This window comes from Prionailurus bengalensis, chromosome D2 (assembly GCF_016509475.1).
Source record: "Prionailurus bengalensis isolate Pbe53 chromosome D2, Fcat_Pben_1.1_paternal_pri, whole genome shotgun sequence".
Taxonomy (NCBI): domain Eukaryota; kingdom Metazoa; phylum Chordata; class Mammalia; order Carnivora; family Felidae; genus Prionailurus; species Prionailurus bengalensis.
The window spans coordinates 50,907,252-50,934,231 of record NC_057351.1 but is presented as its reverse complement, the minus strand read 5'-3'; the positions used below and the strand labels follow the sequence as shown (position 1 = coordinate 50,934,231).

The following is a 26,980-nucleotide window of genomic DNA, read 5'->3' as shown; positions in this document are numbered from 1 at the left end:
GAAGCATCTTACTCAATTATACCTGCTGTTTATCCTTAATACAAATAATAAATAAGCCAGTCTCTGTTTTTCTCTTAAAGTATATCAAAATTCTATTAAGCTGGCGGTCTTCTTTTTTACTGCTTCACTAGGTTTTGTTATTTTAATGGCTTGAATATAAAATTGTTTTCATAGACTACCAATTCCTAGCTCCACATGAAAACAGTAAAGCATACAAAGCTTTTATTTCCATTGTGGTGGACGGACTACCAAATGGAGGAAGGGAGCGCTGACAAGGACTGGGGATTCTTTTCAGCCCTCACACTTGGCTTTCTTGCAAGCTGGAAGAGAATCATCATCTGCTTCTGATGGCCGAGGTTTCTTCACTGTGGAAATAATTCCAAAAGCAGTTTTTCTAGTTTCTATAAAACAAACAGGCAAACCATAGTGTTTAAAGTTAAGACATGAGTGAAAAAGAGGTGCTTTAACAAGTTTCACACCCTGTGACTTTGCCTTACAGTATCTGTAAATGATAAAACCAGAATGAATGGCTATGGATTCTGATGCCATTCACCATTACTGCCTTCTCCCCCCAAGGTAGATAAACATCAGTATATTATTTACATCTAATTCCCTTTGAAGGGATTACTCAAGGGTAAAACTGTAGGGCAGTTCTCCTTAACGGTGCATCCATGGCATCTTCTGTAGTCAGGACCCAAGTCACAGACCTTGGCGTGGCAGACGCTTTATGCATGGTAGAAAAATGAATCAAGACAGCAAGGTCAACAGTCAACTGAATCGCTCCCATGGTGATTATGTGTGCTCACTTCATTTGACAGCACGTACCATATCTGGGTCCCTCACTGGGTCATCAATGTACCTCTGAAGAATCAATCGTATTGTACGGTCAAGCTCCCAGCAATGCCTGTTATCTAACAGGTGTTCAATAAATACTTGTCGAGTGAATGAAGAAAATCAAGCTCACGTGTTTATCGATCTCTTGTATATTAGTGACAACAGAAAAGAATGGGAATTATGAGATGTTAGGTCAGGCTGGCAGCAGAGTTCGACTTAAATCTACCCCAATTTCGGCTCAAAATATACTACTGGGCCAGGCAGAGATACCTACCTAGTGTTTCTTCCTACCGTACACTGAGATAAGCACATTAGGGGCAAATGTAATAGAAATGGAGGCACCCAGAAGAAGCTGCATCTGCCTGGATGAATCAGGAAAGTATTGTAACAGAAGTACCACTAGGAATACAAAAGAGAGAGAGAGAGAGAGAGAGAGAGAGAGAGAGGAGAGGACTCCTTTGCAAAAGCATGGAGAGAGAAGTAGGAAGGGCCTAGTATGTTTAAGAGGCAATAAGCTGGTGTGAAGGAGGAGTGTGAAAAAAATTAGGGGGAAACAGGGCAGGAGGGGGAGCTTGTGAAGAACTACCATGCCATGAAAACACAGATCCAAATTTAATCCTTATGAAATAAGGAAGGACCAGGGAGGAGAGAGATCCATTAGCACCAAAGAAGGCGGAATCAGAGTAACTTCATGAACATAAATTTAGTTAAGAATTATTTCTTGTTTGAAGTCATAAAAGTAAAGTTAATTCTAAAGAGTTATGCAAGCATTACTTTCTCATTTATCAGGATTAATGTACCAGGTCTACTAGATCTTTGCCAGTTATTTAAAGCATTTTAGTTTATAAAAGGGACAGAACTTCTGTCAAGGTCATTAAAATGCCAACTTCCCCTGTCCCTTCTCTACAACCTCCTTAGAATTGCTCTTCACTGGTTTCTGGAAGCCCACAGGACCCACCTAATTCTGATTCCCCATAATAAGCCTTCCAGTGTTGAGTGGCAGCTACTATGTGTTCTAAGTCTTCTGTTTTCCAGGAATGCATTCCAGCACTGCTTTTAACACTTTCTCTTATGAGGTTTCCAAGCCCTTTCAGAACCTACTGACCATCTTCTAGAAGTGCTCCTGTGTACTGCTGCCCTTCTGACATGTGGTGCTCAGGATGCTACACATCAGCTGGGACCTCATCTATGCAGAGGGTAATGAGACTTTGAATCCTCTTGCGTCAGATTCCTTTATTTCTTCTAGTGTAATCTGAAGCCGAATTAGCAATCTTAGGAACCCACCACACCACAATCTAATACTGATCTCAATGTCAACTAAAACCTGGGTAAACATACTGTCTCCTCTAGATGTGTTGATAATTCTGCAGGGACAGCGGGCATACACTGGGACTGTCACACTAGGGTGAAGATGACTGCTACCTTGAAGTCCATAGGGCTTCCTTTAGTTTAGCTTCTAGAAAAGCCGAGCTTTATATATGACCCATGTTGAATAGTTGAGTTTTTTAAAGTCAAAGGCAGAACTTCATATTTTTCCCATTATATGTTCTTATTAGTTTCCCTTTCTTGTTTAATCTATTTTGGAAAACCAATTGTTATCCAAAATCTCAAGGATTCCTTATGTTCATTTAAAACAGACAAAAATAATGGCAGAATAACCAAAGCATGAATCAACTGTTCCCTAATTTCAAGCAAATCTTGATGAAGTCCTAATTAATGTGGCCATTCCCAGAGCTAATGTGATGGAGTCTAGGCCATATAACAATCTCAAACTAAAAATGTTGAAAACTGAAGGAAAATCATCTAATTCATGGTAAGGCAATACAGTACCCAGTTCTCCCAAGTGGAGATGAGATCATTAAAACCTAGACACAACAACACGGGCCTCAGTAACTCACCTATTCATATGCCACATAACCTCATCTACATGTAGCAACCTATTTCTGAAGTTTAAAATTCATCTAGGTGGTATCAAGTAAACTGGCTCGTGACCACTACTACTAATGCTAAAAATCATGAAATGAAGATAGGACAGCAGATCAAAGTGTACATTTTTTTCTTTTAAAAAATTTTTTTTTCAACATTTATTTATTTTTGGGACAGAGAGAGACAGAGCATGAACGGGGGAGGGGCAGAGAGAGAGGGAGACACAGAATCGGAAACAGGCTCCAGGCTCCGAGCCATCAGCCCAGAGCCCGACGCGGGGCTCGAACTCACGGACCGCGAGATCGTGACCTGGCTGAAGTCGGACGTTTAACCGACTGCGCCACCCAGGCGCCCCCATTTTTTTCTTTTAATAAAACCTCATTTTCATTCTCCAAAGTCTTGGTATATCAAATACTTGTGGTTTAATTTTTATCATCTGATGAATAGGAGGTTCCGTGGCTTCAAGTAGGGACACTAAGGTGAGGAGGTAGATATAGGTAAATGAAATGTGAGTAAAGAGTATATATAGTGAGCACATAGGTGAGCATGTAAACAACACGTGAGAAAAAGAATCACGAGTTGTAATACGTGTGAAAAATGACTATTTGGGTTTGTTGGTTGGGTTTCGAAAATGCATCCGCTGTTTTGTGTTCCTAATAAATGGCTTAACATCAATTTTTCATGTTTCAGTTCTCTAAAACAGTGATTTTCAGCAGGGAAGCATGCCCCTCTGGAGAGAAGGCGGGGGAGAAAAGGAAACTAGAAGCCTATAGAACTGTAGACAGGGATACACACACACAGAGCTGGAAAAACACATTCCGTCCTTATTTCTGTAACACAGGCTATATTCATTCCACAGACTACACAGAGTAAAGCCCAAAATGAACGGCAAAAAGCGTTGACAGGTATAGTTAAAACAAGCTGAGCGAAGGCGACCCTGAAGGAACTCTGCAGAGCAGGACGGTAAAAGCAAATATGGCTCCGCTGTCTGATAACAAAGACTGGCTCCTAAAATGCCCATTTGGTGTCTTTATTGGAAGAACCTGCTCACCTCCGTGTAGAAGCGCTGCTCGGCAGTTGGTGGACACGGCAGCCCTGGCATCACTCTCAGACAGCCCGAACAGCAACCCTCTGGTGGGGCCATTAAAGCTTTCAACCCAGCATCAGCCAAAGACAGGAGATGAACAGAAACAGAACTGCCAAGGCCAGCCCAACCTGCTCACGCCAAGAGACTCTCATTCTACAGCAGCTCTCAGCCTGAACGGACGGAACAGGCATCTGCAAGGAGACCCGCTCTAAGCTTCAAGAGTCCCTCGTTCCCCTTTTTCTACTTCACCCTTGACCCAGAAAACAAAAGGATGAGGTTCTCTCTGGCCTGATGTAACTTGCTTTTGAAGCTATTAATTGGTAACCTTATGGTAAAAGGCTAAAAAAAATCTTGCTAAACCGCAATAGCACATCAAATTCCAAATTTCCTAAAAGAACATTTCAACAACTTCTAATTCAGAAAAGGATACAAGTTCGCCACATCGTATGGGCCTCTTATTTCTAAAGGCTAAAATAAAATGAAAAAAAAAAATAGGAGAGAAGTTATTCATAACATTTCAATGATTTTACCTGCAGTAAATTAACAGGATGCTTAAGCATCCAAAAATACAGAAATCAATTGCATAAATTTCAGTTCTTATAATTTTGATGGTTTTCTTAAGTTGCTAAAAGTTTCTAAAAGACTCTTGAAAGCATTTTAGAATAGCATAAAAACAAAATTTCATATAAACAAAAACTGTAGCCCAAAAGGAATGGGGATACATTTTACTCTTCAGCAATTACAATGAGCAAATGCAGTTCAACATGAAAATACACAATAAAGATTTATTACACGACTATTTTAAATTTTCCTCTAGATTTGTAACTTGAAAAGTGAAAACAAAGTACTCAAAAGCAGACTTACCCTTTCCGCAGCACTAGACAGAATTACATTCTACAGGACAGAAAGTGACCAATATTATTAATCTTAGATAAATGTAAACCAAAAAAAAATTGAAATCTTCTAATACAAGTAACCAGTAATCACTTTATAACATTTTAAGGCTCTACAAATACCAACCGCTTTTAAAGATAAGGTAAAAAATCAAAGTCAAAGAATAAAAGAGCTTATCATTAACAGCAGCCTATATATAACAAGAAATAGAATAAGCCTTCCCACCAGATCTTAGAAAAGATTAATTTGTTTAAAAAACTAGTTGAAAACGTCCTATAATCTTAATTCAACTCACTGATGACAAACTAGACCATTCTTTTCACAGTAGGTAAACTGCAAATTCCTTATTGGAAGATAAAGGGTTTCAACACATCTCACCACCCCACCTCATGTTATTTTCCTTCAATATTTTTCTTTCCCTTAAAATTTTCAGGGCTCAGTGAGATGAGAGAATTTGTTTCTGGGCCTCAAGAATTTTGTGCTTTAGGGAAAAGGAATTCGTTAAACAATTCTAGTGTATTAATAATAATTAACCGCTAGATTTGAAAAAAACATCCGAAAATTATGGAACCATACCTTTCCTTTGCAGACCTGCATCAAATTGAGGGCATTGGAAATTGTGTACCTTCTCATTGTGGAATCTTTGATGGCAGGGCTGTAGACAAGTTCAAAGCCCACACCTCGGTCAATTGCCTTCACAGGAAATAAAGAAAATAAACCGTCCTGGATAAAAACACACTGCCCTACTTTATTTTCACTAAGATTCTCCCTCATCTTCCTCCTCAACCCCACCGCCCACCTCCTGCATGTCAAGGTACAGCCTTAAACAAAGGCAGATTTATGCCCGGATGGCACCATCCACAGGAGAAGGTAGGTATGTGGCTCTGTTTGATCAACAGTTCATCTTGGCTGTGGAAAAGCTGACTTTATATTAACAGGAATCATGGGGAGGCTATGGAGAGCAAAGTCCCAGGGCAGGCAGCAGATGGGCCATTCCTCCATGAACTATTAAAAGGAAAATGGAGACATGCTCCCTATACTTAGGGTAAATAAACTATTTGCAAATATAATAAAACCAAAAAAAAGTAATTTGACCCATTAATGAAGAGACAAAGAAAGGAAGAGCTGAAAAAAAGCTCCAAGAACAGGGGTGGGAAGACATCTCAGGTAAGTCAATTATTACATACGCTGAATGAAGGAAGTAGTGTGAAGGAAGTGCCAGGCACTGTGCTAAGAGTCTTCTGCATATATATTTAACCCTTATGATACCTTTATCAGGCCTTGTGGCACAGACTGCTAACTGCCCCCCCCCTTTTTTTTTTTTTGGTTCTCTCCTTTTTCTTTATTTACTAATAGAGTCCCTGAGTTTTGGCTGGGCTCATGGATGCCCAACAAAAAAGACAGAAGAAGGGGCACCTGGGTGTCTCAGTCGGTTGAGCGGCCGACTTCGGCTCAGGTCATGATCTCGTGGTCTGTGAGTTCAAGCCCCGCGTCGGGCTCTGTGCTGACAGCTCAGAGCCTGGAGCCTGTTTCAGATTCTGTGTCTCCCTCTCTCTCTGACCCTCCCCCACTCGTGCTCTGTCTCTCTCTGTCTCAAAAATAAATAAATGTTTAAAAATTAAAAAAAAAAAAAAAAAAAAAAGATGGAAGAAACCTGGGCTCTTGACGATTTCGCCCAGATCACCAGACAAGCTCGGCCTCCCACGCAAGGAAAAGAAAACTTCTTTCCAACTTAAGGCATTCTCAATAGATAGGCATCCACAGGTAAGAAAACAGCCTGGAAGGAGTGGGAACAATTGAAATCCACCACTACACTGTTTATCTTTTCTGAGGAGCAAGTCAGTTATCTTCATCCATTCACAACAGATATGTGTTAAGCCAACCACGTGTGGAAATGGTGAGCAAAAGCTAACATGGCTCCTCCCTTTTCCGAGCTTATAGTTTAGTAAGGGGACTATCAAATAATTACACAACAGCACAAAACTTCCAACTCTGAGAAGTGCGATCAAAGAGAAATTTAGGAGTCGGTGAGGAAGGAATTGAGGCAACAGTAGAGAAAGGAGCATTTTCAGAGGGAGGAGCACATGGAGAGGCTCTGGGTTGGAGGGAGTATGGGAGCACTGGGAGGAGGCTGTGGGCTGGGGAAGACAGAGTGAGGGGGCCCCTATGGAGGGAGTGGAGGCTAAGGAGGATGGGAAGGGCCAACTGTGCAGGCCGTTAGGACTGGGGACAGGACACAACAGTGGGAAGCATCTGAAGGATGCTACCACGGGCAATGGCAAAGTCACTCGGTTGCAGCGGTGTTCTGAATGAACAAAGGAACGACAGCAGGCACAAACCAGGCAGTATGGTCCAAGCCTGTGTGTCTGGCAAATGAATTTCTATCACCCAGAGGATGAGTTGGGGGTGGTGGGCTATGACCGCTGGAGGTCTACTCCTGAGTGTCCACAGGGAATGGAAACACCTGTCTTCTTCCAGAACTGGGAGCCCACCTTGATTTAATTCAGGCTCCTACTTTCTCTCCCTGAACAGACACTGCCTTTCTCCCATCCCCCAATCTTCTCTTCACTTAACTTGGCCTCCTGCCTTAAGGCTCTGAGATTTTATTTTAGATTTCCTTACATATCTGATATTAGTTAAAATTTACATGCTCTTTTCCACACTGCAACCTTCCCCTCTCCCCTTTTCTGACAACTTTTTCCCACTCCTAATCCTTGGGCCTGTGTTGTTTATTTCCAGGAATGATGTCTGTTATGATAGTCTTTGTGCCATAGTTAAATATACACCTCACTCTTCCTGCCTGTCTCGTACACTTCTCGAGAGCTGGTGTCATGGTACTGTGTAAAACATGTAACTGTCTTTTATATAAAAAGTGTTTAATATATGTATATTCTGAGTACACAGTAGCTTACAGAAAAGAGGTTATGTGATAATGCTGCTCACCAAGGATTATTCATATTAAAAGGAAACAGGGTGAACTTGGCTAATTATTCAACAGAGAAACCAAAACACTTCCTTCAGCCATACTTTCAACTATCCCGTTGGCTACTTCTCTTACCAGAACTACTAGTTAGCCAAAGAAGCTGACATTTTTTCTTCATCCTTCTATTTGCTGAACTAAAACACAACGCAGTTGAGTAGAGAAGAGGGGAAATAAAAAGATGTGGACGATACACACAACTGGGTGATCAGGTCATAAAGTATTCCTAACTGTATCTAAAATTTTAGCCCCCACGGGGGATAAGATCAAAATTAAAAACTCCTCTTTTTGGGGATGGGAGGAAGAAAAGTGACAATTATCAGCTTAATTAGTTTCTAAGAAAAAAGTTGCCTTTGCTCTTAGTACATTAATCAAGTTTGCTTTTATTTTTTATTTTTTTTTTGTTTTTTTTTCAAGTTCACTTTTAAATAGCTAAAAATCTGATATAGAAATCATACATAGTGTGCTATTGAAGGCTGTGAATATTTCCTTCATAATACTACCGTATTTTAAATTTTTAGATAGATAAAATACGGACTCATTACCTGGGCCTGCTTCTAAGACCATTCTAATGTAAATTGCCTTCCGCTCATCAAATGATTGTTCCTAACAGCCTCTTTTATGAAGAATGACATTGCCTGCCTGATTGGCTTTTGTTCATATCTCTGACCAAGGTTCTGGAATAGGCAGATGATTAGATTTCTTTACTAATGAAAAATAACAGTCATAATGACACTACAAACCAAGGGCAGGTGTGTGATACTCGAATCGAGAAATACTGGCGGTAAAATTCCAAGAACTAAGCAAAGCTTAAGATGACAGGAAGAAAATAGGCAGTTGATTACTAGGACAATATACGGATTCTCTGTTAATTTCATAAAAATTCTTAATTGAATTCAAAAGGATTCAACACCCTTTTGGCGTGTCATTTATTTAAGACAGGTAATTTGTTCATATAATTCACAAATGAAAGGAACATAAGAAAGCAGTATAAAGGGGCGCCTGGGTGGCTCAGTTGGTTAAGTGTCCAACTTGGGCTCAGGCCATGATTTCATGGTTCATGAGTTCGAGCCCCACATCGGGCTCTCTGCCATCAGCGCAGAGCCCACTTCAGAAACTCTGTCTCCCTCTCTCTCTGCCCCTCCCCTGCTCATGCTCTCTCTTTCAAAAATAAATAAACATTAAAAAAAAAAAAAAAGAAAGAAGACAATATAAAGTCTTACTTGTACCTCTGCTCCCATCTGCCCCATCCCCACCTCCCATAATTTCTATTAATTTCTGTGTCTTCTTCCAGAGTGTCTTCATACAAATAAATATGAGCAAAAATGAATATATGTCATCTTTCCTCTTACTCAGAAGGTAGCCTACCACATTCTTGTTCTGACTCAAAGGGTTTTCCAGGTCAGCTCATAACTTCTGCACTGTTTTATAGCTGCATAGTATTTCATTTTAGAGGTATGCCATGTAATTACACAAGCCTCTACTGACAGATGTTGGGTTGTTTCAATATACTTGTAGAATAAACACTAAAGTGGATTGCTGGGTATTATGGGTTGACAACATACCATAAAAGGTATGTTGAAGTCCTGGCCTTCCGTGCCCCAGAATGTGACCTTATTTGGAAACAGCGTTGTTGCAGATGTAATTATTGAAGATGAGGTCACTGGCGTCTACTGGATGACTGGTGTCCTTACAAAACGATGACCATAGGGAGAACACACTGAGGACAAAGGCGGAGACTGCAGTAACGCAGCTGCAAGCCAAGGACTGCCAGAGATTACCAGCAAGCCCCGGAAGCCAGGAAGAGGGAGAAAAGGATTCCCCTACAGGTTTCAGAGGCAGCATGGTCCTGATGGCATCTTGATTTCAGACCTCTAGCCTCTAGAAGCGTGAGACAATGAGTTTCTGTTGTTTTAAGCCACCCAGTTTATGGTACTTTGTTATGGCAGCCCCGGAAACTAAGACACAAGGTCAGAACGTAAAGCATTTGGGATTTTGATGGTTGTCGCCAAATTACCCACTTCCCAATAGCGATCGTTCCAATTGACACTTTTCGAAGCAATGTTGAGAATGCCTGCTTTGCCTCAACCTTATGACACAGCGTATCATCAGACCTCTGGGTTTGTGCCAGTTAGGTGATTTTAATGTGAGTTTTTCCTATTCTGATGAATTTAAGTACCTTTCGTGTTGGAGAGCCATCTGTATTTCCTTTCCTGTGAAATGTCTTTTTCATTTTCTTAATCCATTTTCGAAAAGGGATTGTTCATCTGGCTTTCTTAGCTTCTCTTCTAGGAGCTCTTTATATATTAGAGAGATTAGCCTTTTGTCTCTGATCTAAGGCCAGTCTGTCATTGGTCTTTTAATTTTCTTTCTGGTTTTTATGCCACACAAAAATTTTTGAGACCGGCACGTTTGCTAGCACTGGTGGAAGCATTGGATCGATAAAGCACTCAACACACTTAGGTTCATAATATGTGTGATGAAAAAGAAAGTTTACAGAGCACTCTCACCCAGCTCAAGAATATATGGCATGATTCCTGGAACAACTTCACCGCTTGAGACACTATTTACTGGACATTTCTCAGTGGGGACTAATGGGACCACGAAGAGAGAAATGTATTACAGTTAAAGGAAGTGCTGAGAGGAAAGCATCAGAGAGCAGAACACATACAAGCACCGAAATAACTCCATAGACTGGAAGTCATTGTTGAATGGCAATAACACTGAAAAAAAAAAAAAAAAAATCAAAGCGAGGGTAAAAGTATGTACTGCTTAAAAAAAATTCTTCTCAAAAACCTGAATTCCTAAAGATCACATTTTGAACTATGAAATTATTCTATGCTTAACAAAGAGCTCTGCTGTAAAGTAATTTTAAATAGCATTTCCCAGTGGGAAATGATAGCAGATTTAGAATCAGAGGTGAATACAGTTCCCAAGTCAACTTTTGAGAGAAGAGCCACAAACTACCCGAGTCTCAATTCCTTATCTGCATAACAGGGGTCATCAACATCTACCCACCCTGCAGCTACTGGGCTAGAGCAGGTGAGTGTGCCTACACTGTAGGTTAACTACAAGTCATCTGATTGTCCATGAAGAGGAGCTGAATTCAATTTTTTTGAAATCCAACTATCACATGGTAAAGTTGTGGTTCCATACAAGTTACCCAGGCTCCAGAAGAGGTTTGTAGATTTTAGAGGAAATCATATAATTGATATCATGGTGCCCTAAGCACGTGGTGAAGACAACTGAGGGGTTGTGAGCTGTAAGTTGTACAAATGGAGTGCTCTGGCGTGCTGCTCTGGCCCCTCCTTCATAATCCCAACCGCCTTCTTCTTCCGTCTTTATCGAGGAATAACTGACAAATATAATCGTACATGTTTAAAGTGTACGATGCAATAATTTGGTACACATATACATTGTGGAATGGTTACCAAGATCCACATAATTTGTACAGCCCTCACCTGACAGTTAACGTAGTCAATACTTTTTTTTTGGTGAGAATGCTTAAGATTTACTCTCAACAACTTTCAAGTACACAACGCCATTCCTATGAACTGTAGTCACCCAAGATCCTCAGAACTTACTCTTCCTATAACAGAAAATTCGCATCCTCCAATCATCCCAGCCTTTTGAGCTGATAACTGTCCCATGGCTTAAAGCCTCTAGGTAAAGGACTAGTGAATAAAATATCTTAATGCTTCTCAGCACCACAAAGAAAAGAGTACACATCCTATCCAAATTAAGATCTGTGCCCCATAGAGTGATCCTTATAAAGCCAACCTATCAACTTCTCATGGCCAAAGACAAGTTTACTCTCAAGTCCAAAGAAGCATGCAAGGATTAAGACTTAAGACTTAACGGTTACCCACATACTACATGTTCCATACTTTCGTGGTGAATATTATTTCCATATTTTGATGTAAACACCTTGCTCCATATCTAGAATAGCTATTATGAGATACAAATAATACATACACATCCATACAACTCTCATTCCCCCTGAACAATAAGCTAGCTACCTTATTATATGTTTCCAGTTTCCTCTTTCAAATGAAAAATGGGTGGTGAATAAATTAATAGGGACTTTTCTGCCTCCTGACCAATTCACACCACAGCCTACTCCTACACTAGATGAAGACTAAAAATAATCTTGCACAGCCTTTCCTGCCACTCCATCATCTAGTTTTTATTAAACAACATATGTAAAATGTTCACACCAGATTTTTTAAAAAAGCAGACACTATGTTAAATACTGCATATCCCTCTCACTTGTCAAATTTTTACTTTTCAGAATTCTTAAATTGAAGTATGTGGGAATTAAGCCAAAAATATCCATCAGTTTTCCTGAACTTACAGATGGGACCGGACAGTGGACTGTCCTAGTGCCACTGTCCCCAGTGCCATCCTCCTCGTGCTGCCCCAGTGCCCCACTTCCCTCCTGGCCTCTGCTTCCTGCCACATACTGACAACCTGCCCAAGACTAATGACGAGCAGGATTTATCCATGTTCCACGAGCTGCACCTTAGGAAGCTAAATTAGACATATATTCATTCCACTGACAAATTTTAGGAAGTATCCAGCATAGGCAAGATATTAGGGTAATTTCAAAAAGGCCCAACCCACAGGTGGTTCTCTCTAGAGGCTCACAATCAGGGTTGAACAGTAGGGCACATTCCAAAGAAACGAAGTGAGGGGCGCCCGGGTGGCTCAGCTGGTTGAGCGTCCGACTCTTGATTTCGGTTCAGGTCGTGATCTCACAGCTCATGAGTTTGAGCCCCGCGTTGGGACTCTCAGCTGGAAACGTGGAGTCTGCTTGGGATTTTCTCTCTCCCTCTCTGCCCCTCCCCCACTTGTGCACGCATGCCCTCAAAATAAACTTAAAAAACAAAAAACAAAAAACTGAAAGCCTTTACCAAAACAGCCACTGAGCTTTCCACTGTCATGGGGCGTGAGGAACTGTGTGCGGTGCACTGCTTTCCAGACCATAGACCTGGCCTTAGAATCCACCACATGCTACTACGTCCTCCCAGCGAAGGACACGGTTGGTAAAACCATACGTGGGTTTACTCAGGCCAAGGCCTCTGGAAAATGGCCTTCCTTGTTCATGAAGACGAAGAGAAAGGTAAACGAGTTGCAAGCTGAATAGCAACTGCCAGCGGCTGCACCTCCTAACTCTAGGGGGTGCCATTTACGTAGAAACTGGACCGGCGGGTTGAGGTTGGTAAAAAGCCTTGGCAAACCTCTAGAGAGACTGGTACCTCTGGAGAGGAACAATACGTGAGGCCAACAAGACTGCCGTCACCTTGGGTGCCGTATTCGTCTGTGCCTTTTACCACAGGTAGCTGGGGCAGAGCAGAGATCTCATCTGACGGGGTATCGACCAGACCAGTGCCAACCCCATGACTGAAGGGCTGCACACCTTCTCCGTGCTGGCCTTCATTCTACACTTCATAAGCGAGCTGCTAAACAATATAGATCTCCAGCTCTAAAATGTGATGATTTGGGGTTTTCTCTTACTGTCTACTTATTTATCTATAAGTACCAGTAAGAACATGGGAAACAATGATTTGAGCTTAATAAATACTGTATGTTCAGTAGCACTCTCTATTTATCAAAAAAGCCATGGTTTATAGCTTCCCCTTTACATATATGACTTTAAAATTCTGAGTACTTTTCAAGTTTTTTAGTAGCATATTTTTAGGGGTAGAACATAAGCCAACTGAAATTTTTCCACACGGATTCAATTTTTGCACACCACATAGATCAATGTTCTCCTCTCACTGTCTCCCCCTATTCTTGGCATTGAGCCAATTCCTTAGCAGCGGCGACAGCAAAACAAAACCCAACGAAGTTGTGATTCTACAGAGACAAAAGAATGGGGGAGTTATCGATCTTGAACAAGTGTATACATTTTTAATTTTCCAATTCTGACAGGACTGGGCATGTCATCTGGACTGTCTGCTGAACCCTTTCTCTCCTTCAAGAGTAGTTTTGGAGAATGGGAGACAGGTTTCGAGGCTGCAATTCTAAAATAACGTCCTAAGCCTCCCGCAGGATCTGGCTGCCCAGGCAAACAGCTGAGAGCGTGCTGACCTGCCGGCTATTGATGTGAGCTACTGCCACCTTTATGGTGAGAGAAGACGGACAAGAAGGTGTGACAGACGGAAGATAAACGGCAGGGAAAAACAAGAGAAGCTACGTAGAAAGGGAATGAGAAACCTTCTATCGCAGGGGAAGGAACAAACTTCCCTGCACACATGGCTGCCCTCTCAGGTGATTATAAAAGTAACCCTGGGGCTTTTGTGCGAAACGGCAGGCATCAGTGCAGATTTTCATTGTGCTTGGACTTTGCCTACGGTGCTTTCCGTGCCCTGCTCCTTCCTGTTCCTACCCGTCCTAGCTCACTGGTGCCTCAGGAACCCTCGATGTATTTTTCCCCCCTACCTCTTCTTTCTCAACTTCCCAGTCCCCTTCATGTTCCACGTTCGGGCTCTAAGTGTCTGTCATTAGGGCTATCCTTTTAAGAAATATCCTTCATAAACTCGGGTTTCTAAAGCCTTTTAAAAACATCTCAATAATTTACCGGATAGTTTTTAAGTTCCCTTTCTACCTTTGGTCAGCTTCCAAAAATAAAATCCTCTTTTCTAAACCGCGTTTGCTTTTTCCTTCTAAAGAACACTAGTTCCTTTTGCCCCTTTTCCAGTTTGTTAGTGCAAATCTGTACAGATTCACATGTGGAATGGAAAGTATGACACTTACCACATTAATAGGGGGTCTTTTGAAGTAAAATGGTAGTTTCTCTGTTACAGTTATGCAGACTAAATCCACATCTAAATGTGTACAAGCAACCTGTCAAGAAGAAAAAAAATAGGTAAAGCCAAAGGAAAAACTGGTTCATCTTAAGAAATATGGTTGTACTTGATTTAAAGGAATATAAATAGACGTGGTTCACTCCAGAGGCATCATAATGGTTCTGTGTTGAAATGTGTCTGTCAGTGATTAGCCATTCCTTCACGTTTGGGTGAAAGGTCTAATTGTAGTCTAGCTGAAGCAGTGATGTGTCCACAGACCATCTCAACAGACGGAGCCTAGAGACCCTCTAACTCATGGTCTGCTACATAAGGATGGGTTGCTAAGAGAGGCTCAGTTTCTGGAAAGTAACTTCAGATTGTTCCAGAAAAGAAGCAATTAGTTGTTCTAAAATCCAAGGGGGAAAAAAAATAAGCCAAAGGAATATAGGCATGGTCCATTTATTCCACAGATTTATTTTTGTGCCAGGAATCACCCCAGGCCTGTGGCTACCATCAGTCTACTAAGTGGCTGGAGGAACACTAACATGGCCCTACCAACAGCATTCTGTTCAAATTCTAACAGAAATAGTCTACATAAATGGTCCAAGCAGAGCTGTTACAAATCAAATGATACTGAATCCATTTTTCAACTTTTAGTTTCCTTTTCCTCTGTTCTAATTTTTGCTCTTATTTACTGATCAATAGTCAGCATTTACTTCGAAATGGCTTACCAAGAACAAAACAAAACAAGTAGATAAGGAAAACAGGATAAATGGAAAGTCAGGGAAGCAAACAAAGCTGGGGAAAGGTTACGAGCATGAGTATAAGGCCAAAACCACTGCTAGAAGATGCAGCTCTGGCTCTGACTTCACCATGACTTGATTTACGGTGACAGAATTGGCCATTTCATACCGTGTTAAAAATCAGCCTTACTGACAATGTGGTGCATATAGGCTTGATGAACAAATTCAAACTGCCAGGATGGCTATGCTGGCAAACCAACATCAGGGACATGCACGGAGGGGAAGGACAGGGTAAGGAAGAGGGGTAAAGAACATGCAATAATGTCCCCCATATGACTGGCCTGGCCTTCTACCAGTGACAGGAATGTCACACCTTGCCTTTTTTCTTCAGAGTTCCCACTTTGGTCATTCCTACCCCCACAGCAGGGCTTTAGGAAGCAAGCAGTGATCAGAGACTGCTTGGCTTTAGACAGTCATAGTAACTTAGTAAGCCTGGGAAGTAATGCTGTTTTGGCAGAAACATTTGGCTTATAAAGAATCTGCCCCATCCCAAATGCTACAGCTGTCCAACTCATAAAAGACTCATTGAAAATTTGATAAGAATGGATGAAAAGCTCCGAACAGAAGACAAAACAAGTTCAGCTTCTGGTCACCATTTTCAAACTACCAGAATAGCAAAGATCAAAAAGTTCAGTAATCCATTGCTAACAAGGGAATGAATAAACAGGCACTCGCTGGGTCTTTAAATTAGCACGGGGTCTTGAAAAGCATTTTAGCAAAAGGTATCAAAATTTTAAACACACATCAGCAATTTCACCTGTAGGAATGTATCCTATAGAGACCCTCTAGAAATATATTCTATAGCCATCTGCCCTACAAATGCTCGAGAATACTAATTAGTGCAAGGACAGTCACTGCAATATCAATCACAAAAGACGCAACTAAATATCCCTCTATATTAAATAAATTACAGTCCCTGTAAACAATGGAATATGCTGAGTCCTTCAAGAGAATAAGGTACATCTCTAACTGATATTATGGAACCATATACACTGTTAGATGAAAAAAAAAAAAGCATGGTGTTAAGAAGGGAAGGAGGGAGCGGAAGGAAGGAGTAGGTAAATATCTATTTCTAAGATACACAAAAGCTGTTAGTAGCGGTTGCCTCTGGAGACAAGGGACAGAGAATTTTAGGTAGGAAGAAAGCGTACTTTTCATTACACACTGCTCTATATTGTTTGAGTTTATTGTCATTATTTTTCATTTAAAAACAGATTCACTTTTTAAAAGTCTGTTAAGCATTCTTCCCCACAATAAAGCTAAATTAGGTTACATTTTAACTTATGTATTGCTTTTTCCCCCTCTTATGTAACAGCAGCTAATTCAAAAATATCTCTTGTGTTGGTGTAAATACGTGTATTATAATAAACGCTCAGTTGCTCCATCTAACACCTCAAATGTAAAATGTCTCAAGCCGAATTCTTTTGTTATTTTTCTATTAATACAACTGTTTAATTGATACATTTCGATAACTATAAAATAAGAGCTAATTTCACATTCTAATGAGATACTTTCCAAATCATTAAAATGGACTAAATTTTGTTCAAGTAATATTTGCAATTAAGAACTCTATTATGGTGGTTTTGGCAAGTTGCGTATGAATTCATATCAACTGTTCTTCACCTTTTTTTTTTTTTTTTTTTGGCCAAGGACTCCTACAAGGATTTAAGGGGTTTGCACATACCCCCAGATACATTTACCTTTGATTCTATGAAACAAGGGAAACAGGAGGGTAGAGATTCAGTCTTCCCCAAATCCCCTTCACGGGTGTCAGTTTAATACATGGTGGTACTTTATGATAAGTAACATGCAAGAGAGAGCCAGACTTACCCAGGGAAAAGAGAGATGTCCATAAACAGTACCTCTCAATCTAAAGTGTGTGTGTGTGTGTGTGTGTGTGTGTATACATATATGTACGTATATATGTAAATATATATATACAAACTCCATTTATTTAAAATGGAGATTACCAGGCCTTCCTCCCAGTAATAAAGTCAGTAAGTAGGGCCTAATAACCTGCATCTTACAAACAGCCCTATCAATTCTGAAGCTGGTGGAGTCAGGCGACAGCTGGAGAAACAATGCCTCACAAGGTACTCTGTCTCCTCAAGGGCCTCAGGTGTTGGGAGCAGACTCTGCAACACAGCTCTTCAAAGGGTAAGGCACGGATTTTGGAAGGAAGAACTAAACAGAACTTCTATTTCCATTTAGTTTTTAATTCATTCTCTTAAAATCTGTTTTGTGTGTGTATATTCTTTTGTAAATCACACTGATATAATGGAACATACAAACAATTTATACGAAAATAAACATACATGTACTGGGGATGAAGGTTCAGTATCTTTTTAAATCAATAGGGAGACCACTTTGGCGACCACTGCACTAAATAACTTGAATTCTCCTCGCCTCTCCTCCAGTTACTTTAAATCTCAAATGGGAATAACTAACTCAAAAGTTCCTGAAGCTTCTATATAACACTGTCTGCCAAATTCCACTGCCACCTCCCATCCCAAGAAGCCTCGGCTAATGGACTCCCCTCACAATCTTTCATCTCTGCCTTATCCCCTGGGGTAACTATGGAGAGGGAGGGTTTATCCATGAGACATCTTCCAGACACTCAGAATGGAAAATCATATGTTATTTCCCATGGAAACAATGCTATTTAAGGTGGTTAGGTTTTAAACTACTAATTGTTAACATATGTGTGTGTGTTTGCTTTTATGACTCATTTTAGAGACCTCAGTTTTAGAACATTACATCTACAGGGACGCTTGTTTAAATTCTAGATAATCAACTTAAAAACCAAACAAATAAAATCCCTTATAGAATACAACCTGTTAAGGAACAAACTGCTTGCATCTGACCCAATTCCAGACCGTGATATACCTACGTTATGATTAAAAGAAAAATGTCTTTTTTAAATTGATTTTCTGTGGAAAACAGGGAGACTGCTAACTTCAACTGTGTCTTAATGAATGGGTAAGATCTGGACAGAGAAGAGGAAGATGTTCCAATTTCAAAAACTGTCACCACGTCACTTTCTGAGTATATCTGTATACTCAAGATTCCAAATATCTTGCATGTTATTTATAGCTTTAATCATCTCCCAGAGTATTTCTGACAGTTCTCCCACCATATAAAGCATGTGTTCATGCTTTTGAAGTCACACTTTTGAATAATCTGAGAAGAACAAGGATAGCTGAACCTTGAATGTGAGGGTTAGGGGCACCGACCCCCCACTTCTGACTCTTTAAAAACTTAACTACGAATAGCCTACCATTGACTAGAAGCATTACTGATTACATCAAGGCCCGATTAACAGGTTCGTATGTTTTATGTATTAGATACACTATTCTCATAGCAAAGCTAGACCAAAAAAAAAAAAAAAAATTAAGAAAATCATAAGAAAAATACATTTACTTATACATTTATTCAATGTATTTATTGAAACTACATTGTACATTTATTGAATGTATTTACTGAATTACATTGTACATTTATTCAATGTATTTATTGAAAAAACTGCATAAAAGTGGACCCGTGCAGTTCAAGTCCATGTTGTTCAAGGATCAACTATAGTAAGATAAAATGGCTAAATGAAATTTTAATGTACTCTAAAACCTAAAGTCCTGGCTTTACCGCATACTACCTGAGATTAACAGCAAATCATTTAGCCTCTCAATTTTCTCTTCTAAAAAATGATGATAATAAAATATATCTGTCCAGTTTACTCCCGGGATTGTTGTGTTAAAGATAATACATAGAAGTCTTTGGAAGTATATATAAGTGTATGTCTTTTTTAAGTGTTTTGTTTGTTTCTCCAATCACCAGTAAATGGCTATGGAAATGAAAACTGTGCTTCAGAATCAGTTCAACAAACAAATGGACAACACAAAATGAGGTACACAGCCAACTTTCAGTCTACATTATAATTAAGTTGCTGTTACTTAATAACAAAACTAAGTTGCTATTTAAAGAAGCTCCAGGCACCCATGCCTCCTCCTTAGGGTTTCAACACTGAATGAGAGTCTCCTGTGGAACCTGAAAAAAAGATACTCAAACCCAAGACCTACTAGATCAGAATCCTGAGTAGTGGGAGATCTGACTTTCCTGATTTTTAAAAATTCCACAAGGGCCTCTTGAAAACAGAACCACTTGATCCAACTCATCTATTCCTGAAACAAAATTCTTGAGAATTACTATAATTGGGTATTTTACGAAGGGACTCGTCAAGAATTTTTTTAAAAAGGGATTCAAAGATAATTTGTGCTGTTTCATTCATTTGTGCTAATTCATTTTGTGTGAATTAATATGAATAATTAAGAATTGATAGTTGCCTTAAAAACTAAATGTAATCACACATCAGCCTCCCTAGTCAACAGCTCCATCTACTGGATAAACTTAAAGCAAAACTTCCTATAATTTTAGAACAGACTTTGCTTAAAAATTAACCATGCTATAAAATTAAAACATCAACTACCAGTGCATTTTTTTCCCTACAATATCCGTTGGGTGGATATAGGTTTGGTAGATGGCTATTTTCTTGCATCTAGATGAAGACAACATTCAGAACTTTCTGCTGTACCTATTACACAGAGTAAAACATATTCCTGGAAAAAAAAATTACAGTTGGATTTTTTTCTTTCCTGTAATCACTTAAAATGCCCAGTGTGAAAAAAAATAAAATAAAATGAAAAACAAAACAAAATAAAATAAAATACTCAATGTATTTGGTCTCAATTTGACTAAATGACCAGACATGTTTAACAACCTTTCCTCCTGAGAAGTCATGGAAATGGCAATTTTAAAAGTACAAAGGGAATTAAATTCATAAAGGCTCTCAGAACAGGAAGGGTAATAGTAGGAGCAGATGGCTGATGCTGAAGGATTTCAAAGACTAAAGGCTGACTAATCGTGCTGGCATATGGACCACACCTCAGAACATGCAAAGGAGAAAGCTAACAACAGAGAGGAGATCTTTTATGCCATAGTAGAACTTTGCACCTTTCTCTCCTCACAGGCAGCAGTGAGCAGCATGGAAGGCAGAAACTGAAGTGATTTCTGAGCTAGAAAGAGACGGACCAATATTTACCTAAGGGCAGTTTCAAATGGATGAACGAATAAGTGAATGAAGCAGAGAAAAAGAAACAGAAAAAAACCCAGAGGGACTCTTTCAATCTGAGCCCATAAAATATCCAGCAAGATGAATAAAACAAAACAAAAAACCACATGCCACCTAAGCACCCTCTCATGAAATTCCAGAATTCCAAGCGTAAATGAAAAATCTTAAGTTTCCAGACAGAGTGAAACAGGGCCCCTGCAAAAGCACAACATCAGACTTCTTACGTAAAATAACAAATCCTATTTTCTTTCACTAACTGTTACTTACATGGAATAGTTTTTCTGTCTTTGGAAAAACAGCAACGATATCATACAGCCGGACCCTTGAAGACGTTGCTCTCTGGCAACACAAAAAGAATGTTATTGTACAATAACGACGAGTATACACGTGGAATTCTGACTCATGGCCTAGCTGCACTTACATTTCAATCATGCGATACTTCTTATATGCCATTTCTGCTTTGTTTTGCATGCTGGCAGAAAAGACTGCCTAAGCACATGAGATTTTAGAGCCCACCAATTATTCTCCTTCCTACATTGTTACACTGTGACTGGGTACCAAACTGTGCTTGAGATAGAAGAATCAAATTGGATAGCTCTTGCTCCTACAAGGGAGTGGAGGAGTCTGCCACACAGTGAGCATCTACTGTGTGCGGGGCACGAGGGATACAAAATCATTTAAGGTGTACCTTTGCTCTCGATGAACTCGCCATTTTTTTGTGAGACAAGAAATACACGTACTAAGTATGATACCATCAGGTTCACAATGAGAATACTCTTAACTAGAAATTGAAATGCTAGATGTGCAAGAATATACCTGACAGTCCTAGGACAGAAAGGGAAGAATACTGGGGTGCCTGGGTGGCTCAGTCGGTTAAGCGTCCGACTTCGGCTCAGGTCATGATCTCGTGGTTTGTGATTTCGAACCCTGAATCGGGCTCTGTGCTGACAGCCTGGAGCCTGCTTCAGATTCTGTCTCCCCCTCTCTCTGTCCCTCCCATACTCATGTTCTGTCTCTCTCTGTCTCTCAATAATAAATAAACGTTTAAAAAATTTTTTTAAAAAAGGGAGGAATATATCAGTTAAAGAGTTACTGCTTAAAAATGAAAATCCCCAACTTAAGCTGTATGTGTGTGTATATGAAAGAGCTGGAAATCCACGCAGCTGACCCCTGAACACAGGTTTGCACTGCACAGGTCCACTTACACATGGATTTTTTTTTTTTTTTCAATAAGTATACTACAGAATTATAAATGCATTTTCTCTTTCTTGTGTTTTCTTGATAACATTTTCTTTCCTCTGGCTTATTTTACTGTAAGAATATGGCATATGATACATATAGCACACCAAATGTGTGTGAACTGTTTATGTTATCAGTCAAAAGTCATACACGGATTTTTAACTGCGTGGGGTAGGGGTGGGGTGTCGGTGCCCCCAACCTCAGTGTTGTTCAAGGGTCAACTGTATACTCAAATGGTCTCTGAATGATGGGATAATATGTGATATTTATTCTTTGCCTGTTTGCACCTTTAAAATGTTTACTTCTTACTTTGTAAAAAGAAAAGGCATTCTAAAAATCAGAAGACAAAAGGGGAGGGGTGAAGAGAAGCTGAAGCAGACAGGAAAAGCTGCTGGGAAAACCCATGCTAACACAGAGCAGCTCCTGGTCTTAGGAAAGTCCAGATCTAGGATTCTTTGCCCTCTACTTGGCCTCTCCCAATTGGAAATGGGACAAAAAGGGGCCACCAGGATATTATGGTAACAAGAAAAAATGAACGTGTTTGTGACCCACCAAAAGTCAGCTCCTTTACACCTACCTGGGCCTAGAGAACCAGAACCCTGCCTTGCAGCTGTATAAAATCCCCAAGTTTGGCTTTCCACAATTTCTTTAGCAACACTAATCATTATAAAGGAGGCCAGCCTTTCCCTGATGACTCCTTTTCTATGGCAAAGGAGTCTGTTCCAGCTCCCGATAAAACTCAGTTTCTCAGGGATCTCTCTTTCTCTCTCCTTCGTGAGATTCTTCCCATTCGCAGGAGTACCTCCCTCTCCCACCTGACTAACCGAGACAGCAGGTTCTCATCCAAACTTCCCTGTGCCTTCTGTTCCCCTGTGGAGTCAGTTTCTCAAGCAAAGTCAGCATCACACGCCATCTGCACTTCCTCACATCCCTACCATTTCCATGGAGATGGTTTTTGCTAAGGCAACCAAGGAGATCCTTGGCAATAAATCCAAGACATGTTTTAGCCCTTCTCCTGCTGGACTGCTTGGGCCCACTGATGCTGCTCACCCTTCCTCACTTTGCTCACTGTCTTCCTATTTCTTACAGTCCCTCCTCAGTCTCCAATCCTAGCTCCTCCTCCTCTGCTCTACCACTAAATGCTGAAGTTCCTCAGGCTCTGTCCTAGAACTTCTCTTTATATACATTGCACTTGGACCAGGGATTCTCATCCATTGCCATCACTTCATTTGTTCTCTACAGGGTGACCACTTCCAAATCAGTATCTTTAATCAGACCACTCTTCTGAAGGCTACACCCCTTTTTCCAACTGCGCATTTGACCTTCACAATAATGTTCCAAACATGATGCTCTCACACCTGCTCTTTGTACATCCCTTCTCAGGAAAGGGTACCGCCATCTACCTAGGAGGGTGCTTAGGCCATGCCTGGGGAGTCATTATTCTATATCTAATCAACCATCAAATCCTGGCAACCACCCCCCACCCCATCACTCTGTCCAGTCAATCATCAAATCTGTCAATCACCCCCCACCCCATCATTTTGTATCCAATCAGTTATAAAATTCTGTCAATCCCCCCCACCACCACCTCACCAAGCCTCTCAAATCCACTCAACCCCTCTGATCCATTCCTAATAATGCAAACATCATAATTTCACTTCCTCAGTTAAAACCTTCAAGGGCTTACCCAACTGCTCACCCTTACCTACCTCCCCAACCTCATCTCAGGTTAACCAGCTCACTAGGCTCAGCCCTACTGGTATTGTTTCATTTCCCAGAATACACCACGTTTTCCTTGGATCCAGGACCTGTACATAATCCATCCTGTGTGGGAACACTCTCTCTTCTGCTCAGTACTATGTAACACTTACTGGTTCTTCTGGCCCCAGTTGGAGTATCAACTTCCTTAGGTTGGCTCCCCCATTACACACTCCCAGAGCATCCTTTATTTACTGCCTCCACCTTTTTTAAATATTCCTCACATTTTAAATTATTTGTTTAGTGCCTGTCTTGCCCATTAAACTATACTTCCTAAGTTCAATAACTGTGTATTATTCACAGCAATATCCCCAGCACCCACCTTAGGTCTCATTCATGTAAATTCAGCGAATAGCAGTTGTCAAAGGATTCTTTAATTATGGTATCCCTATATATGTGCCAAGAGTAGAAGAGATTGTTATGCTATGTGGATTCTGAGGACAGGGAGAACAGGCAGGTGTCATGCCCGGGGGCAGGGTATGTCAGAAGGGGGTGAGATGAAAACACTGTTACAACACTGTTCAACCAATACAACTTACAGGGTCAAAAAGAAGCAAAATTAACTTACCAAAACATTGCAGTGAGATGGATCCGAAACGATAATTGTCAGTCTAGTTAAAACTTTAATCGGTCTTGATTTTCCCTATAATCAAAAACATTCTATCAAAAAAAGCTCAAAATACAAATGAATGATTTTCCATTTTGGAAAATGGCCATTAAAAGGCACTAGCAATAGGGGCGCCTGGGTGGCTCAGTCGGTTGAGCGTCTAACTTCAGCTCAGGTCACGATCTCGCGGTCCGTGAGTTCGAGCCCCGCGTCGGGCTCTGGGCTGATGGCTCGGAGCCTGGAGCCTGCTTTCCATTCTGTGTCTCCCTCTCTCTCTGCCCCTCCCCCGTTCATGCTCTGTCTCTCTCTGTCTCAAAAATAAATAAACGTTTAAAAAAAATTTTTTTTAAATAAATAAATAAAAGGCACTAGCAATAAAGGGTAGGAACGATCAGTAAAACCTATTCTTCCTTCTCAAGGAATTTATAATATAATAAGTGAAATAAAGACATACATATGTTAAACTACACAATGAGATTCTTTAAAGGTTATAGGACTTCAGGAAAAAAGACCATTAAGGAAGTATTGACTCGATAGTATTGACTTGATTCCTTCATGAAAGGGCTGAGTCTTGATGGAAAAGTAAGGCAGGTAGGAAGGAAGGAGCAAAGCAGGTTAGAGAACCCTACATAAAACTGGGCATGTCTGAATAGGTATTATACTTAAGCAACAAAATACCCACCTGTACAATTGGCAAAGTTGTAAAGAGTTCAGACACAGCTATTGGTTTTTCAATTTCCTACAACAAATGATAAACAGTTACCCTAGATTTTACATGTGAATGGAATGAAGCGTAATGGAAAACTTACAAGGGCTTTTCAGAAAAGTTCATTTCTGGCATCCAGAAACACTAAATATATTTTTTGTTTTGTTTTGTTTTGAAAGGAAGAAAGCTGATAAGCAGAAAAGCAGCTGAGAACATCAATGGATGAAAGGGATGAAAAATCGTTTTTAGACTGGAATAATCTATAAGGTACAGCTGTTGGCCTAAAGAGAAACATACATATTTACTAGCATGTTTAAGAAGGAAATCAATTAGTAACGAGTCCAAGTCAGTAAAATAAAAAGGACTAAATACTGTGATTACCATTCAGTCAATAAAATATACTTTTAAAAGTTATTTAATTAACATCAACTCAACTTCAAGAATCCTTCCATCTGCCCTGGTACTTGACAGAAAACTCTGCATCTCCCCCACTGTTAACATACAAAATAAGATAGTGCCAAAGAGCTTGCATTTAAGAAATATGCTCATCTGTAGCTTCTATATTACCAATATAAACAAAAACAATTGTAAAAGCTGATTATTATTAACTTCAGAAAATGTTCTTTACCTACCTGTTTCTTTTCCTTAAATTCAACAACATGATTGATGGCAACAACTGAATAGCCCACTGAAAAGAAAAACTGAACATTCTTGTTAAATGTAACAACCTCTTTCCTGTACACATAGGCTCAGCCTGACTCAGGTCAAGATTAGGGGTCAAGAGGGACCATGTGAGCTCTGGCTTCAGACTGCCTTCTTCCCAATCTAAGCATTACCACTTACAAGTTACTCAACCTCGAGTTTCAGGTTCCTCAGCTATCAAATGGTGCTAACAACAGAACTTCTCTTACACGGCTGTCATGAAAATTAAGATAATAAGCAGAGATGTTTTAGAGCAGGTGCAGGCACAGAGGCAGGGCTCTGTTTGACCTCTGTGGTGTATTATTAGCGTGACAGCTTTTTTCTCGCTCATTTCTTTTGCTTTTTACCCTTACTACTTCCTGCAGAGGCCCTTTTTCTAGGGAGAAATGGAATAACAACTCCCTCACACCACTGCTCACTTCCCCTTTCCAGCTATCCACCATCAATAGATTGGGAACTCTGTGAGGGCAGGGCCTGCTTTTATCAGCCTGAATGCGGCACTGTTATGGACATTCAGACAACCAAAAATACGTCTAAATCATGACTCCTATCTTCAAGTTATTTAAACACCAATGGGGACGACAGGATACTAATATTAAAAGATAATGCTTATTAATGCCAAAAGAGTGGTTCTCCCTCTCATCAGATTTGGTCCGATTCCCTTCCTTCCTTCCCCTCTCAAATAGTTATTGAGCATCCAGTATTTGACAGGCTCTGCAGAACCTCTTTATTTTTAAACCTCTCTATCCTCACACTTTACAGTGGAAGGAAGAAGGCAGCAGTCACGATTAACTCCAATAATTAAAATAGGATCTTATCTCTCAGGGCTTCTGCTTCCCTTGGATTCAAATATGAGTAACATTCGAACACGCTGGCCATGCTGCTTCCCTCCCTAGTACGACCCCACCATCCTCCCCTTTTTAATAACAGTATTCCAACAATGTCACCCTCAGGTCCCTGCCCCCTTCTCTGAATCTCCACAGCATTCCCCATCAGTGCACCCGTTTCCCATATTGCTGCGATACTGCCGTGAGGCAGGAAGGGGGGCGGGCGGGGAGGGGTGATACTAAAAGTACAAGCTAAGCATATGTATATACTCGGAAGCCCTGGCTTTTTCCATCCATCAGCCGTGGGGCTCTACACAAATCTCCCATCCTCTCAGAGCCTCAGTGTTCCTCAATGTGCAGGAGAGAAGGAGCTAGACTGGATAAAAGCTCCCAAGTGCCTTCGAGTTTCCCGCGCCCGGGATCAGAGCAACACCGCGGGGGCATCAGCTTCCAGGGACATCCCAGAGATCCCAGGAGACCTGGACGAGGACAGGCCCCGGGCTCTTCCTGATTGTGGCCGACGGTCTGAGGGGCAGCGAGGCTGGGCAGGCACCGCCGCCCGCGCCTGGGAGACTCACGGTGAGCGGCGTTCTCCACCAGCCCGCGCAGCGCCTTCAAGTCGGAACCCGCTCTCAGGTCCAAATCCGCGAACACCGCCATGCTGAAGTCACATGAGCGCCGCGCGCCCGTGAGCGCAGTCGCGG

General features: G+C 40.7%; 1 protein-coding gene across 1 annotated transcript; it reads right to left on the bottom strand.

Annotated features, from left to right (window-relative positions):
- Positions 1-205: 205 nt before the first annotated feature.
- RPP30 (ribonuclease P/MRP subunit p30) lies at positions 206-26,980 on the bottom strand. Its single transcript, XM_043596954.1, has 11 exons — positions 26,855-26,980; positions 25,380-25,435; positions 24,724-24,780; positions 24,003-24,077; positions 20,705-20,776; positions 14,481-14,570; positions 5,318-5,434; positions 4,712-4,741; positions 4,278-4,315; positions 3,812-3,891; positions 206-401 (listed from the first exon to the last, which is right to left on the bottom strand). Exons 1-11 carry the CDS (start codon positions 26,934-26,936, stop codon positions 292-294), a joined length of 807 nt encoding a protein of 268 aa, XP_043452889.1. The 5' UTR covers positions 26,937-26,980; the 3' UTR covers positions 206-291.

Coding starts and splice junctions, on each gene's coding strand:
- RPP30 (XM_043596954.1), bottom strand. CDS start 26,936: ATGGCGGTGTTCGCGGATTTGGACCTGAGAGCGGGTTCCGACTTGAAG. Junction 14,571..20,704: donor AGACAGAAAAACTATTCCAT/GTAAGTAACAGT, acceptor TCTTCTTGACAG/GTTGCTTGTACACATTTAGA. Junction 402..3,811: donor AGCAGCGCTTCTACACGGAG/GTGAGCAGGTTC, acceptor TTTGTTTTATAG/AAACTAGAAAAACTGCTTTT.